The sequence below is a fragment of the Ischnura elegans genome, chromosome 1, assembly GCF_921293095.1.
Source record: "Ischnura elegans chromosome 1, ioIscEleg1.1, whole genome shotgun sequence".
Classification (NCBI taxonomy): Eukaryota; Metazoa; Arthropoda; class Insecta; order Odonata; family Coenagrionidae; genus Ischnura; species Ischnura elegans.
This window is the reverse complement of record NC_060246.1, coordinates 125,907,385-125,924,939: the sequence shown is the minus strand read 5'-3', so window position 1 is coordinate 125,924,939 and position 17,555 is coordinate 125,907,385. Positions and strand designations below refer to the sequence as shown.

The window sequence follows — 17,555 nt, the reverse complement described above, 5'->3', positions numbered from 1 at the left end:
GCAAAGTGAATGTTAATGAGCTCCTCGCTCTCCATGGATATAAGATTTATACAGTATAAGTAATCATGAAAAGCATTTATTTAAACAATGAGTTTCATTCATTACTAACCTATATGACATAAACTCGTCATTATGGTCATACGAAGTGGCTGAAGTGATAGGCATTGGGCTGCCAATCCAATGAACTCTTGACGCGTGGGTTCGTATCCCAACCGATCCAAACCTTCGCTCGGAGGTTCCTTTGGTTGCGGTATACATAAATCCTCGCGATCTCCGATTTGGTGCAGAGCATCGATTGAAATGAAATTCATCTGGTATATTTTATGAAATTAAGAAGACTGCAGTCCATGGAATTTGATTAAAAAAATTAACAATGCGAGTAATTCACAAATTACCTATCCGCTGTATTGTCATTTGCACTGACTACGCGGGGCCTCTTTAATTCAGAGTGGTTTCTAAAGTGGAAGACGTTAGCCGTCATTTAGGGATTTAATGTACCTTTTACTTCTTCGAGGTTGAAGCACGTACTAGTTTTATTTTTCATGCTTAGTGCATTTTTTATGGTCTGCACATTGCATCTTAAGATTCATTTTTTCAGTATTTAATTCTTTTATGGTTTTCCTATCTTTCCATAACCGAAATCGTCTGTTCCTTTACGATTTCTTTTGGGCGGACGGCGGACTATACGGGAGTAAATAATTCGAAGAGTTATCACAAATTTCTCCTTTTTCTAAGGTTTTAAATATTTACCATATCATTTTCTCAAGGTCATTAGTTAAATTAACATAAAAATTACTATCCTACCATCCTTCATTACAGAATAAATCAGAGAATCTCAGCCTTCCCGTGAGCAGAAAATAGAACTTCAAACAATCGCGTGAATCCTACCCCGAGGCCCAGAGGTTACGGCAACAAGTCCAAAATGATACGCTTGCGTCATAGGGACTCTCGCACCCAAAAAGGAATGAGTTAGGTTGTTCCTCCCACATTCATAACAGTTTCGGGCAGCACATTGGCGTTCAAGATCTGACAGCTGTGTAGTGTCGTCCGTGGGGCGTAGCAAAAACCGCGAGCTTTCTCTTTCCGACCGTATGGAGGAAGTCAAGCAGTAGGCGGCGTCTTCTCCATACAAGGATAGTATGAGAAACTCAGTCGGCCATTTTAGTTTTATGTTCTTATTTTTGTGAAACTTGTGTGGTGTTTTATTGCTGGTTTTAGGAAGATATTCAGTTCAATTCAGTATGTCAAAGCAGGGTGATAGGCAGAACTATGCGCAGACTTACAAGCTAGTTGTTGTTGGGGGAGGAGGAGTTGGTAAATCAGCAATTACGATACAGTTCATTCAGGTATGTTCTTCGTATCGTGTTCTTGCAATAAACAGATGACTGATAGCCCACCTGGTTTTTAAAATGATTTAATTCTGCTTTACTATACATATTATGTGTTTTGGACAGTCTATTTAGAGATGATAGTCCCCAAAATTTAACAATAAAGAGGGGGTAGTGATTCATCCTGTAGCGGTCTATTATTGTACCACGGCGACTTCTGTTTTGTCCCTTTGGCGGTTATGAAGGTTGTTTGCCAGATTTTTCCAGTATTTGGCCGTTTATCTAAATGATAATTATTTCTTTCAGAGTTACTTCGTCACCGATTACGACCCCACAATCGAAGATTCATACACCAAACAATGTGTCATCGATGATATTCCTGCCAAACTCGACAGTAAGATTTTTATACAATACTCATATATCTGAGTTAAATGTTTGTTAAAGTCATTATCTAACTAGTTGAATGTACTTCATAGTTCTAGATACGGCGGGTCAAGAAGAATTTAGTGCAATGAGAGAGCAATACATGCGCTCTGGTGAAGGTTTCCTCCTTGTATTTGCTGTTACTGATAGGGCTTCCTTCGAAGAAACATTCCGTTTTCATCGGCAAATACTCAGAGTTAAAGACAGAGATGAGTTTCCAATGCTTTTAGCAGGGAACAAGGCTGACCTTGAACATCAGAGAGTGGTGAGTAACCAGCTCCTAATTGACCTGTGGCTAACGCCCTATTATGATTAAAATTTTGTGTCATCACTATACCCCCTATTCCTTAAGACTATGTACTAAATAAATTGTTTGCTGTGGCAATTTGCAGTTAACATGTCGTCCTCGATACTGTTTCGCTCGTAACCTTCGACCAAGTGAACTGGATTCCATCTTGACCTCAATTAAGAAAACAGTCAGTTCCCCGGAATTTTGATTTGTATTACTGTGATGAAGAGATTGTTTTTAATGAAAGGAAGTCATCAGTGAACTCTGTATCAAGTTCCAATTAGAGTTTTTAGTTCGTGGGTATCTGTACTTAAGTCACCGTTTTGTGAGAATATTTTTGGCTGCAGTAGCTAAGTCTTCGACAGAAATCTACCTCAAGTAGAATTGTAGATGGCAAGAAGTGTACTAGTTAGTGGAAGACGTGAGTAGCGTCAATTATGTCAGGAATCATTTCTTATATTTTCAGAAGAAAAGTCTAGTTTGACACAGCCCCCAGTCCAGTGGGTGTTGGCTTCAATTAAAGCTATTATGACTTTTGGCAATGCGACAAAGGCAACCTAAGTGGCTGGGAGTAATTGGCAAGATCGTCGGCTGAATATACCCTTGGCTATTTATTGTATATTATATCGCAAATAACTTCATCTTCCTCACATGCACGAGTAATAACTTTGAAATAATGGGTTGGTGTTTAAATCGAAGGAGTATAACCACTGAAGCAATAATTGGCAGTGTTGGTGAACAGCTAGAACATAATAATGCCAAACAATACATTTATCCGACCAATGTGTTTGATTGGACCGTCATCATCAATGACAAACACAATAGTTATGCTCATTAACTGTATAGTGTAATAATTGTGCATAATTGAATGTTTGTTCACGTGTTTGTACATAACTTTGTGTTTATCCCTGAAGATGATGTTCACATCAAAGCCAAGGTCTGTTGAATAAATTATGTGGAATTACAAAGTCCGTGCCTTAAATCCACAGGATTAACAAATTCTTCCAGGTTACCCCCAAAACGAACAATTTCAATAGCCTTGGAAATTAGTCTTATCACTTTATGCCATATTGATAATGTTGGATGAGTTTGTAAAATTAATCAGTTCTTACGTCATTCCGTTTGAGCAATACATTTACTGCAATGTTGACGGGATATCTACCTATCGAATAAAAATTTTGCTAGTATAAAGGATTCACCTACTGGTCTACAAAGATCAGGTCACCAGTATATATTTAGAGTTAATGGTTGGTTTAACAACATGACATTAGTGGTTTCATGTTTAAATCAATTTGATACATTTATATTGAGTTTTGAGTCCAGGTCCAACGACATGGGTGATGTATGGTGCATTTTTCTCTCATGGGTGTGCAGTACAGAGTTCAGTTTTTGTTCCATGAATTTGCTTTCTACACCCAAGCTAATGGAACTGACTTGTAGCCTGAAAACGGATAAAGACCTTCACTAAAAGCAAAGTGATAGCCTAGTGATGGACTTATATAAACTATCCTAATTCAATGCGATTAAATAATATTATTACTCAGTGATTCTGGCTGTTGGTGTGTATACATATTGCTGTGCAAACTGCACCTCGTAATTTGAGAGCTCCCAAGACAGGTCCTCCAACCCTTCTTTATCGAGTGTTGCCCGTGGCATACTACATTTTCTACAAGAGAATGAATGACAGCCATTCCAAATGAGAGAAAGTGGGATATAAAGTATTCAGTTCTTATTTAATTTCTTGTCACTCTGTGCTTGCATTTAGGCATCTTTGTTTTGATCTCACACACTCACCTGTATATCACAAATCTAGTAACTATGTTGTGACAGGTTTTTATTATTTTGGTTCCTGTTATTTTGCCAGGAAAGTAGCAAATAGTAATTAGTCAACAACATATGGAGGAATAAGCATTAGTAGGTGGTGGCCAGTAACCTTTCCATGAAAATAATTTAAGTCCTACTATATCTCCTTTATAATAATGCATGTCACTATCATTGATAGTCGTCTGCTTTTTTTAATTGTTCTTTATTTATGCCCTGCCAACAGCAGTGAATCCATCCAATTTAAAAAAACAAAGTTTTATTATTTAAATAGCCTCTATATTCAATAATAAAACATTTAATTAGTTAATCAAATTAGACAGTCCTTACCAAGAAGTCCTCTGTCTTGAACTACAGAAGTAGTTAGTGGTGAAATTGTGAAGCCATGAGGAATAGCTATTTGCAGTGGTCCAGTTACTATTTAGCTAAAGTGATCGTAATTTTACAATGTGTATTCATTTAATTTAAGGATAATATTTTAGAAAAGCTCCATCCAATTTTTAAAAAACAACGAAGTTTCATTATTTAAATAGCCTTCATGTACAATAATAAAACATTAAATAAGGTTATTAAATTAGACAGTCTTTACCAAGAAGTCAGTGCCGCATTATCTCATGGGAGGTGATGCTCTAGTACATAGATTATTGCAGCAGAATCAAATCAACAGCTCAAACCTATATTAGTTAATTGAAAAAATTTAGCTGGGAAAATTTACAGCAATAATTTAAAAAAACCTTTTACTATCTCTGAAGACACTGTAAGGCAGTAATATGCTGTAAAGAGTGATTACAGTATTGCATTTGGCTTTCAACTAGATGGGAGCTATAAAAATTGGGGAAACCCTAATGATGATGGGAAAAGGGCCCAGAAAATGAATGTTTGAACAAAAATTGATTAAACTAAGCAATAGTTATTAGGGTACCTAAAAACCCATGGCTGAAATAATTCCTAGGGGGGGGACAACATTTTTTGTGTGATCAGGCTCTATGTGTGGAATTATAGTGGTCTTTAGCCTGTATTTGCTTTTTTTTCATGAGAAGGGAGTTAGCACAAAGGGTAAGGGAACTGTGAGGTGTGACCTCAAATCACTGCAGAAGTGACATACACCGTGCTGAGTTGTAACTTCTTCACCTCTGCCTTATCCCACTTTTGCCAGCCTGTGTTCCTCCTCTTCTCAATTCGCTTTTTAGAACATCCTCTTTGTTTTAGCCTTTCCCTTAGATACCCTCTACTATTTTGCCCCTCAAGCCATGGATCAAATTTGAAATCATCTGCAGCATATCAAGATACACAGCATATTACAGGTGCATTTCATTTGTAGCTACCTTTGCACTCAGTTGCTTTGTGTATCTCAAAATAGCTAACTGTTGTTTGGTGTCTACTGCATAAAAAACTCAATTAGAGCCCTCTTACCCTGTAACATTTTTTGTACCATGTAAAATTTTTTTTGTATACAAATGTTGAATAATTTATGTCATAGCAGACTTAATGATAATTAATTTCAAGGATAAAGGACGTTATCAAATTAATATCATAAAGTAACTCGCAAAAGTAATTTGTAGAGGTGGAGGTCCTCCCTACCTTATGATATATAATAATAAAAAAACATTGAATAAGATAAATATATATATTAAAGTTATCAGTTACATGAATAAAGGTTCGTTTTTGAGTTTTTATGGTTTTATTGCAAACAAAGTGGTTTATATGGTTCAAACATATCTGAAAATTATTTGTGTACTGATTTCATTTTGCCATCAGTTCCATAGGGACTTCTATAACTGATGGAAGCAATAACAGAATCAACCCATCCTTGGTGCCAAACTAAGTTTTCATGTTTGAGTTGTTTAATGGATAGAAACCATTCCCTGGGTATTTTATTGGTCCTCCTGGGGATGTGAGTTGGATGTATCTTGGTGTAAAGAATATTTCCTTCTAATACAACAAGTCACAATGAAGCGTGTTCATATAATGGAATTCATTTGATTTCAGGTGTCAACCCAGGAAGCTCGAAACCTTAGTGCCCAATTGAGAGTACCATATGTGGAATGTAGTGCCAAACTTAGGGTGAATGTGGATCAAGCTTTCCATGAGCTGGTACGTGTGGTGAGGAGGTTCCAAGCTTTAGAGAGGACACCTGCATCAGGCGGTGGTCAGAACAAGGGAAGTAAAGGGAAAGGAAAGGGTAAATGCTCCCTCCTGTAGGACAAAAATAATAAGTAATTGAGGGAGTGTTATGGAGACTAAAACAGGCATGCGCCTTTGTTAACAAAATTGGAGGCTTTTCTTATCATTAAGCTTCTAATTTAAACCATTAAGGATAACACCAATATGTTGTTAAGGGTGCCATAATGTTGTGGAGTGAGGATCACAGTATGAGTGGCCTTATATATTTATCATAAATTCTGAGAGTGATTTTTACTGTCATGATGTTGAGAATGCTGTGCTGGAATGTCTTTTAAGTTTACAGCTATATTGATATATGTAGGCTGATCTCTACTAGACCTGGTAAGAAGAGCTGAGTAAATCTCAGATGGAAATATATGAGAGACTCTTTCATAAGTGACTATTGCTTTTAATGCATCATATTGCAAATGGTTTGTCATCGTAAAAGCAACCTGGTAACAAAACACACATTCAGGAGAGTAATTACCTCTATGTCTAGAGAAAGGCAATTTTCAGTGATTTGAAGTAGGCAGTTGTTAAATTTTTATTACACAAGAGATCTTGATTTATTTTTATAAGTTCTCGTAGCACACTGAAAGAGCATTTAATCAATGAAACTCATAACACCAATTCTTGTACATAAGATTTTTGACCTAATTTGAAATTATTCTTGTGGACTACAATGAAGATTTACATATCTTTGTCTTGGTCAGATATATTCAAGTTTATAAAAAAATGAAATGCTCCTTCTTGCCACTTATTTTATAAATTAATCCAGTCATTTTATTATTTATTTATAAAAAGTAACGATATAGTCTGAAAATCCCTTTTGTACAGGAAGGAAATGAGATTGGAAAACGTGCATATTTTTATGTGAATTCTGGCAAAATACTTGGGACATTCATTTTGTAAAGGTTTTATGAAGTTATTTAAAAATAACTGGACAGCTATAAAAGTGACCATTTTTGTACCCTATTGTAATCATGTCAGGAGCTGGAATTATGTCTGGCAGCGTAAGTCAACCATGTTTTTATTTTATTTTTCATGTTGATGTATTTGCACCAGTTCATGTCTTGTTATAGGAATGCACAATCTTGCATTTATGTTAACTAGGGACATGGCCTATGCTCTATTTTTATATGAACAATGTTTTGTCTTACGCTTCGGCTGTAATTTTGTGCAGCAATGCTGAAATCATAGTTTGATTCTTCTTGATTATTGCAACATGCCAATCCCAAAATATCTATTTATGGTGCCATAAGGTTTAAACACCAATTTCTTTTGGATGTGTGTCTATTTTTATCTTGTACATTTTGAATGCTCAAATGCCAGCTTATAAAATGTATCATATACGCTGAAATACTTGAAAAGTTAATATTGAAACTTATTATCCAGAAGCAAACTATTTAATATTTGTTGATACATTATTGTTGTTTTAAATAATTGATGGAATGACCTTTACTTATCTGGGCAATTTGTGAGAAAATCATGGTGCTATGTTGCCTTGGAATTTAATTGAGTATATCAAGTTATTTTTTGTCAAAAAAATGATCTTACGTAGATCTGCAAAGAAAAAAAGTTGTGTAACAACGTTCATATTCAACAGCCTGTTATGCAATAGATCATGCTTCTGTCAAAAATCTTCCAAGGCTCTATTTGATATGTTTTGTAACAGCAGTTGGATAATTGGCTTGTATATTCTTTGATTACTTATAAATGAAATAAAAAGCAACTATGTGAGGAAGCATATCAAAGTTTAAAAGTCATATACTGCCAACTTGAATCTCTCAATATGCTTACAATGCAAACTATTTTATGAAATATTAGTATTTGGTCCCATGTTTTGACTTGCCAATTATAAATATGTTCGATTATATACATTGTGTTCATAAGTACTTCTTGCGGGTGGTACTGCACTTCCTACAAAGTGTGTATTTTTACAAGTAGTTGCAGTTAGAAATTACTCGATGGTTCAGGAAGAGTGATTTATGTTGAACTGCGGCTCCTTATGTAGTTGAATTTGTATATTCTTTACAAAAATCAACAAAAATCTCATTAGTATAAATTTGTAAGTTATTTACAATCTATTTGTGGGCTTAAATTAATTTCTAACATTTGCAAGTGTTCCAGTTGAAAAATGTAACTATTTTTGTGCAAGTAAATATTATAAAAATTATTGTAGTTTCATTTTGGTTTTAAATTATACTCATTTCAGTATTCCCTATTTTTACTTATTGCTTTTCTTGATATTTTCTAAATTCTTACACCTGGGGGTACTCAAAATTAACTTCTAGTCTTGTGGTTGGTAGGGCTTATATACAGTAGGCTCATCATTACAAAGCTCACAAGACCGATAAACCGAAGAATTTAATGAAGTTCATAAGAACGTTTCATTTAGGAATCATCCCAGAAAAACATAACTTGCCAAAATTTCTTGTCTCTTCAATATACTTATAGTCGAGCTGTGTAATAGCTTCAGAGTGACGTGTATGATATACAAGATTAAATTGCACAGAAACACATAAAAAACATTCATTTGATTTAATCAATAGAAGAATGTGGCTGAAAGCAAGTGATTGTCATTAATTGCAGCACTTCCTCAATTATAACATGTCATTTATCAAAAACTAAATACATAATATGTAACTGTTGAACAAAAGCATCTACCAGGGATAGCCCAATGGAAATCAAATTTATGAAACATGGTTCTGAAGTGACAATAGCTTCTTATCATTTACACAAAAGTAAGCATTAATGGTGCTCCCTAAAGTTTTTTGCTACTAAAGAGGTAAATTTCTTACAAAGTAATATCTTAAAATATTTTCTTTTGTCTTTTAAGTCATCAGCTTGAAATTAGATCGGAGGGAACGCATAATCTTTGATTGCCTATCACTTGCCCTCCGAATTCATTGGGCAGTTTCTTGTGGCCTTTGGACTGTTATGACTATCCGGTGTCAAACACATCCATTAGTGAAACACAAACTCCTTGGCTGCTGCATGATGGAATGAGGGTGGATATTTAGTCCTCGACATACGAACAAGGTGCTTTTAGAGACCTTGTTCATTAGCTGATAAACCTGTGCAAGGTATCACAGTGTGTGGCCATTATGCAGAATGCAATGCTGCATTACAATTTTGCTTCTACTCACGATGGTGATGATCTAACCTAGCTGCGCATGTGCTGTGGCTGGAGCCGAAAAAAAATATTTTGTCTGCCGGAAGGAAGAATGGGCAAAATGCAAGTTCCTCTACACTACACCACGTTGCATCGGCCAACTCCAAATTTAAAATTTCGGGCATGCTTGAATTTTTCAAATTTTTGTATCTCTGTAAGTTTGTTAAGCGAATGTTGGCAGTGGCATAACTATGGGGAAGTGGGGGTTAGGGGATAGATCATCTTCCCCCAAAGCCTCAGACAAATGCAAAAATTATTTAAAACTATTGTCTAGTTTTGACATTTAATAACAGAATCTGCTTGAAGTTAAATTTTAAGCGCCAAAATGATGTAAAATGTGTTTCCAGGCATGTCATTTTTTATTAAATTTTCCTGGAACCCCTGTTGCCTGGGGGGTCGCCACCCCAGGCCATCTCATCCCCCAAAACATATGCCTAGTTATGCCACTGAATGTTAGTTATAAGAGGACTTACACTACATAGCAAATTTACGAGTGATGATGAGTGGGTAACCTTGATTCCAAAGGAATGAAGCTTATTATATGATGTTGCGTGAATACTCAGTATCGCATCCTGAAGAAATAACCATAATTGTCGCTCTTGGGCACAGTGCACAAGGAGGACTTAAACATAACTCAATGATTTTAACATAGGGTAGTATACATCCACCCAAGTGCTTATCTGTGGAACTTGGTTTTAAAGTTCTTTTTGTTATTGGGTTACAAAACTTGGACTTAGGTTAGCAATTTCGTAATAACTTTTGTTTTACTATTGATTGAATTGTCCTTTTCGTTGGGACCAGTGATTTGCTTCTTAAAAATGAGAACTTCGTAATAAGGTTGTTCATAAAAATGATTCTTCCATATTAATCATTTCTCTTGTAAGTTGTGCATAGCAAAATTCTATTGAAGACTTCTTCGAAGTCATTTACCAGGCTGTGGTTACTGTGTACCATCAAAGCAGTTTATTTTGTATGGACAGTTCTGCAAGTTCCTCATTTTTTTCACTGTGGATTTAAGTGAGCAGTCCACTGCTGTGAAGTCTTGAATCATATCTTCTATCTTATCTTCCCTATGAGGGAGTGGGGACATGGTATGTCCACTATGACAAATCATGCAGCTGTTTCAATGAATCAGCTTCTTTTGGGAACATTAACATGACTCTTTGTCCCAGGCCCCTTTGATTTGTATGATTTCTCTGTTCCTATGCATGGAAGAGGACAAGAATGATGAGAGAGAAGTAGATAAGAAGAAAAGGAGGTAGTAGCTGTCAGATTTCATAAAAGACAGGTCTAATAAATTTTTACAAAATTAGAATTGCTAGTAGTATGTATGTAAAATTAAGCACTTTGAAGGTGATAAGGCCAGTTGGCCATATTATGAGGCATGACGGTGAGATGAAAGCAATCCTGGATGAGTTACATGGACAGGTTATAAGGATATTAAAGAGATGAAATACATAACTATGGAAAGGCTGGTGGATAGGAGATCTGCGTCAAACCAATCTTAGGATCGTTGTCATATGATGATGAAGTGTTAACAGCACTTACCCTAAAATTAAAATAATACATATTTTGTCATACTGCTTTTTATTAATAGGAGCTTTTGTTCACTGTCAGTTAAATAATGAAGTGCATATTTGATTATGATGGTTTGCATGAAACTACAAAGAGGCTTATGAGTATGTATGTATATGTATACAGGAGTTTGAATTTGCTAGTGAAATCCACATAAGCCTTTTGGGGAGAATTTCATTACTAATTATTCTGTCCGATATTCAAAGAGCACTGTAGTCATTTTTGCAATAAATCTTTTAATCTTATTGTTGCACGTGAGCTGTAATTACTTTTCCTAGCTGCCTTAGCTACATGGTTTTAGGAAAACACGTGTGTAATGTGAATAATGTTTTTCTAGCTACCAACTTAAGAGTGCTATTATTGAATTTCATGGTGCAGATTTAGTTTTATTTAAAGATACTTACAAAAGTCAAGCTTGCATAAGAAAAAACATCACTGCAAATAGTAATAATAATTATTCTTTCTTATTGGATTAAATGATCACTTTTTAATTGAAGAAGTAGGAAGATAAATATGCATAAAAATCTTGGTGATTAAGGTATTCTTGTCATCTATTGTTTCCATTTCTGACAATATATCTTTGTAAGGCAAAATATTATTTTGTTGTCAAAATGTTTTCCTAAAAATGGGAGAGACTGTTAGAATTGGTTGGATACATATATTGGCCATAATATACTGATGGTAGCATTTTGATTGGGTTCATTCAGCCACTCAAAGCAGTAACCCCACACCTGTGGGTGGATGTCACTGCAGAGAAGAGAGGAAAAAAGTGACAGAACTGACAACTTTTTCATAAGCACCGTTACATTCAGTGTGCTTTCACCATGTGATAATGATATCATGATCGACTACCACAGAGCTAAGGGCAGCCAAATGCATTTATTGTCTCAAATTGGTTTATGTCATACTGGATGAAACAGCTGTTACGCTTAACAGCTTTCATGAGCCAATAGCAAAAATTATGAATTTTCTTTGCTGCTGCCTGAGATTGTTATTCCTCTCATTCAAGTTAGAGACTTCAATAAGGGGAATTCTATGCTAGAGAATTATTTCCACAGTAAATGAGTCCATATTTCATAAATCCCAACCTCAAAATCACATGAGCAAAATAATGTTAGCAAGATTTAGAAAGAAGGCCAAAAACGAATGCAGTTTACCAACAACTCACGTCTGATTATTTTCTCTCATGAAAAATGTATGACATAAATATTAATTCGATATTTCACTGTTCAAGAGCTCAACAATTGCCCACTGACCCAAACCCACTTACCTAGGAGCCCAACAATACACATGCACTCAGCTGGCAGTAGTGCAAATGCTCACTCACCTCCTAAGCTCAGAGGTGAGCATTTGTGCTCCGGCTACTGCCAGCTGAGCCCATGCATATTTTTGGGCTCCTTGATAAGCGGGTTGGATCTGGTGAGTGATTGCTTACAGCTTATACTGTGGAGGTATTGAATCTCATTATTATTCCTTGGAATCCCATACAATATTATGCTATTGAGGCTGGTGATGAGAAGTTAGAGAATATCTGATTTACTCTTGGCCCTACCTTTATCTGCAAAATGTCATTTTGTTTACAGTGCATTAATATCTAGGTTTAACCAGGGGTGCCTATCTCATCAAACCTTTCTCCTTTTCTCCTAAAGCCTGATGATTCAATACCGACCCCATGAGTATTTGTCATGAAAAGCATCCTCGGAATATGATAATTATTTATTTTAATGCTTTCACATCCCTGGGATTAACTTCATGTCTTAAATAAATTTCAATGGTATCAAGCAGTGGCACAGCGAGGGGGTTTTTAGGGGTTAACCCCACCCCCCCCAGAGCTCTGAGAAATTTTTAAGGTTAATCCATTTCACTTAATTGGATTGATATTACTAATAGAATAGTGGAAAGTGGAAATGATTAATTAAATATCCCTCAGAAAGCCGTAAAACTCACCATTTTGAACAGTTTATCTTAAAATTCCACAGTTTATTAATATTGCACTTACAGCTTATCCTGGTGGGTATTCCATACCCCCACACACACCGATATTAGTTGCACCTAAATCCACCCAGCCTTAATTCCTAGCTGCGCCCCTGGTATCAAGTGCCATAAAATCTCTCCTAGTGAACCCATAGAGTAAGAAAATACATACACACAAACAGGCCTGTGCTGGGCCACCGGGACATATCCCAATGCACCCACCAGCCAGGAAATAATACTTTGCAATAGCGGCAGACAAAATATGTCACCATGAAAATCACACCAAATAAGTCTGAAACTACATATAATTTTGGATATCCAAATGACTCCCTAGTTTTGCATTTTGATTCCGGTGCTGGGTGAATGAAGGTGCACGTAAATATAGTTCAAGGTACCAATGAGAATTACTAGCAATAAGTAGTGTTGAAGTCAACTCTGTACACTAAATGACAGACAGTGGTGGATTCAGTGAGGGGCACAGGAGGCCCCCCCGGAGAATCCAATTTAAACTAGATAAAATGGTCAATTTGTTTGAACCCACACTACTGCTGGGAGGTTACCCTATGGAGCCTGTCATCTAAGAGCCCGTACGTGTTAATGTACCGTGTAAACAGACCTTAAGTAACAACACATGCTCAACTATTTCCAAAGAAATACCAAGTAAATAAGGTGAACTCCCAGATAGAAATGATGCGAGCAGTTGGGGTCAAAGAGAAGAGGACATGCTTGTTGCTTGACGATGAACGTGTGGAATAACAAATTTTTTTCAAAGTGCATTACATTTGCAATCCACACGTAATACAATCGACTCATTTCGATTTAGTGATAGAAAAGGTTGAAACCCTGAAATCTTCTTGACGTATTAACTGGGAACACATCCCTCCCAGCAAAATACTGATTCTCGGAAAGGAGGATTACGTACATTACGTCCTCCAAGAAATCCCCAATGCGAGGTATTATAGGAATAACAGAAATGAAAGACCACACCTAAAAAATACTGTGAATTTTATTAACGAAATACAAATAGCGAATTTCAAGGTGCACGCTACACATTTAAACTCAAATTAACAGTGACTCACCAAGTGTTAGAAGTGATCTCCTAAAAAATTGAGATCAAGCCTACAAGACCGCCATAAGTATTAACATAGTACTTGTACATGCGACACGCTTGCTACCCGGGTGTTAAATGATGACTCGGCCATTCACCATATTGAAACTGTAACAAGAATTAATGCAATTGTGATTCCATCCACACTAAGAATAATCAAGAAACAAATTTATAAAATAACAGTGTGGCCTAATTGTTCAAGCATTATCACCATGAGGTGGGTGAAATGGAGATCGAATCAGGCATTTGCTCTAGCACTCTTGCTTGACCAGAGGAAGCAAAACAGACTATCAACTGGCTCAAAAGAGTGCACCGATATATATTTACAAAATTACTTACCTCTGATAAAAAGACGCCACAACCGTCAGGAAGATACAGAATAACCACCACCATTAACCACTTCATTAACGACCAGCCCCCAACCAGCCCCAAATCGATTTTCGAAACTTACGAATTCATCCACTGGATGCCTATCATTGGCTGAGTCACATGAATGATCTTGGAATGATCCTCCGTACGGTGCTTCCGCCTACCGTTGAAAATTGAACTATCGCTTCCCAGCAGATACCTAGCTGAATCGTAGGGGGGAAGGAGCAGGGACGGTGCGGGATTCGAGGCAAGTATTGGTTACTCGTTTAATGCATGTTGCGGCACGGGGGCAAGTGGTCGTGTGCGCGGTAGCTTAATTTTGATTTTACAGAGCCATAAATCACGAATCAGTTTCGGTAATAGTCCATCGAGTGAAATTGTGGTATAAGATTGTCTTCGTACATGCAAATGAAATTTTAAGGGAATTTTTTCGCTGAGAAGAAAAAACGGAGTTCTGTCAGTCAGAAAAATGGCAACATAAACATTTATAACTGACAGGGATGACAATACATTTTGTGCATGAGCGTCATGCGGACTACTGGTGACACCGGCGTTGTATTTCGCGCCTCCGCTGTCTTCTATGCAGTATGTTCCTGGTTGGCGATAAATTAAAAACGTGAGTGATTACCATTTTTTGTTGTAATAATAATTTAATGATTTTCTTGTTCCGTATATTTTGGTGCATAATAGCAATTCTTTGGTCGAACCCTTATTTTTCAACGTATGAAATGTGCTGCATTTTTACGTAAAATCTTGTACTATAATTTGCACATTTTGCATTGAATATGTTTTTGAGGGTTGCATGAATTAGGGTAGGTATGCACTTTTAGTTTGACTGTGTTCTTTGGAATCCTTGTCTGGGCTACATATTTTTTTGAGATGATGATCACAGGGAGTCTGTGACCTGAATGAGCTATGGTTATCCTGACTAAAGATATTATCGTTTATGTTGGCTTTTTTGAATGATTTTTTTAAAACCACATAGTACAATCATGAAATACCGCCACAATACTAACAATATCCTAGCGTTTTCCATTTTTCCAGCATTTGTTGCTTCCTACTTGTAGAATCCTTGCTTTTCACATACTGAGAGTGGTGTGCTCATAATTAACATTTTTTTCACTGAAAATGAAGGCATACTTTTTAAATATTGCTATCAGAAAGGGATACCTACCCATGTCATCTTTCGGTTTCTCTAGCAACACTTTTAAAGGCCAAAGAATTTTGTCACTGCAAGACACTTTTTATGTTTGCCCATTTTCTACATTGCGAATAAAAGGAAAATAAGCATTTTTTAGGACGAAAAAAGTAATTTCTTTTTCGTGACTGGGTAATTTTATTATAAATGTTAGCACGAGATTCGGTGACATTTCGTGAAATCCATTTTTGATATTTTTTGTAATTCCTCCCAATTAGGGGGGGGGAGGGTTATGGTGTTATATTCAGGCCCCAACTTTTGGGAGCACCCAGAACACTCTCCTTTTCCATCAACATCCAACATTGTGGGAGATTAGGAAGAATTAGCCCAGAGAAAGCATTGCTCCAGGCTTCCAAACGTCTCTTATTGGACCTGTGTAAAAAATAGCCTTCTTGTTCACAATTCATGAAATCCTGTGTGTTGAATACATCTTCCATCTACAGTGATTGTCTTCGCGACACCTAGGCGGTCACCCAATGCACTGTAATAAGGATGCAACCGTTTGACGTATAGTATCTTATTGTATTGGAAATCACCTCCCTAGACGTTATCGATACCTGCGTCGATGAATCAATATTTAATTGGCCAAATGTGTACTATGAATGTATTATTAGCAGTAGGCTTATCGCCGATCAAATTATTACGCTATGCACTTCAGTGCCTACTCGCCGGTAACGTGTTTTAAGTTTTCCCACATTTGACCTTTGAATTTATGAGGTGGATAAATTCAACAGAGCAATGGTATTCAAATGTTATTTACGATTCCCTCCACTGCATAGAATCAGGATGGCCTATCACATTTGATATTAGTAACACTTAGAGCGCACAATATATTTTATTCAGTCGCGATGGTTTCCTTTAGTATGTATGATATCTGTTGCCTCGCCCTTACGTGGATCAGTGAAGGTTGGGGTGTAGGAATTAGGCCAATTTCCCTCCCGTGGAAAGAACGTTCCAAGGGATGGTATTTCATGATCCCCAAACCCTAGGGGATAATGCATATTTGTCCCTCTCCTCCCGAAAATCGGGCCTAACCACTGAGCAAACCGCACGTTTGCATACATTGCGCTGGCATCTAACGTGGGTCCATCCATCCTTATAATAACGCTTCAGATGGGAAAAGAGGAGGCATTTACTTTGAATTATTGAGTTTTTTTATTTTAAATGCTCAAGGTGACATTTCTTCCTACGAATTCATTTCCTGAAACTCAGTCACACCTTGAAAATAAGGATAACATTTTTTTGTTCTATTTTAGGGCCGAGTGTCTTCGTTTTGTATTTTAAGACGAAACCCCTTCATTCCGTCTAATTTATAGTTCCAACTGGATCTTTTCTAGTGAATCGCCTAGTGTCTTGTGCGTTTCGTAAGATTTTCCAATTAAAATTGGCGATTCCAATTCGATTGTACCGAATATGAGTGGAATTTGAACCTTGATTCCTGTCATTATCCTTATAAACTCTTTTTAGTGGCGAGGACAATACCTGGATCAAAATAAAATTTTGCATTAAGGGGCGACTTGTTTCCTAAATTATCAACAATATTATCAACTAAAATTGGAAATCATTTCCGTTCTGCTGTAAATTTACTCCTTTAGGAGTCGGTCTTCCCTTATAGTCGTGCCATTTTTCTGTTATACAACTCAGATATTTTAACAAATAAACAGTACAGAATTTTCGTGCAAGGAAAATCTTATCTTTCCCCGTTTGATTCTCACGAAAAAATTAAATCCAGCCTCGGCTGGAACCGTGTGTATTTTCGAATGTTTTCAGACTCATACTGCAATTGCCTCGAACCTAAGTTTCATCTCTATGCCTCGATTAGAAATTCGTTCAATGAATATGTCAATGAGCCAGTTTTGTTACTAGATAATGGGATATTGACATTATGGGAAGTTTGAATATGTGTTATGTTCACTTTGTATCAATAAGTATATAGTAGAATGTGGCATTGTGCTAACTTCAATTCGAATGGAAGTAACATCGAGTCAGACATACATCGAAACGACGTTCATCGAATTTATTAAATGGGTGGGGACTCCAAACTCCAGCGAAATTGGAATCATTTCTGCCTGTATATAGGCAATTTCACATCCCTTGAGTCAAGACGTTTGTATTTTCGAAAAATTTCAAAC

The 17,555-nt window shown here is 36.5% G+C and overlaps 2 protein-coding genes and 1 long non-coding RNA gene across 4 annotated transcripts in view; 2 read left to right on the top strand and 1 right to left on the bottom strand.

The window, feature by feature from the left end:
- The first annotated feature begins 928 nt into the window (after nt 1-928).
- LOC124169420 (ras-like protein 2) lies at nt 929-8,200 on the top strand. Its single transcript, XM_046548016.1, has 4 exons — nt 929-1,346; nt 1,635-1,722; nt 1,805-2,016; nt 5,851-8,200. The coding sequence occupies exons 1-4, from the start codon at nt 1,242-1,244 to the stop codon at nt 6,061-6,063; spliced, it is 618 nt and encodes a 205-aa protein (XP_046403972.1). The 5' UTR covers nt 929-1,241; the 3' UTR covers nt 6,064-8,200.
- A 5,536-nt stretch (nt 8,201-13,736) lies between these two features.
- LOC124153530 lies at nt 13,737-14,340 on the bottom strand. The gene is made up of 2 exons (XR_006863681.1): nt 14,196-14,340; nt 13,737-13,964 (listed from the first exon to the last, which is right to left on the bottom strand). It is a non-coding gene; the product is annotated as an uncharacterized LOC124153530 (long non-coding RNA).
- A 139-nt stretch (nt 14,341-14,479) lies between these two features.
- Nucleotides 14,480-17,555, top strand: part of LOC124169401 (glycoprotein 3-alpha-L-fucosyltransferase A) — a 159,963-nt gene continuing 156,887 nt past the window's right edge. Inside the window, exon 1 of one of the 2 annotated variants that reach the window (XM_046548003.1) lies at nt 14,480-14,841. The gene's annotated coding sequence lies outside the window, so the exon portion shown is untranslated. The remainder of the gene's footprint in view (nt 14,842-17,555) is intronic. The other variant, XM_046548008.1, reaches the window with a different exon arrangement.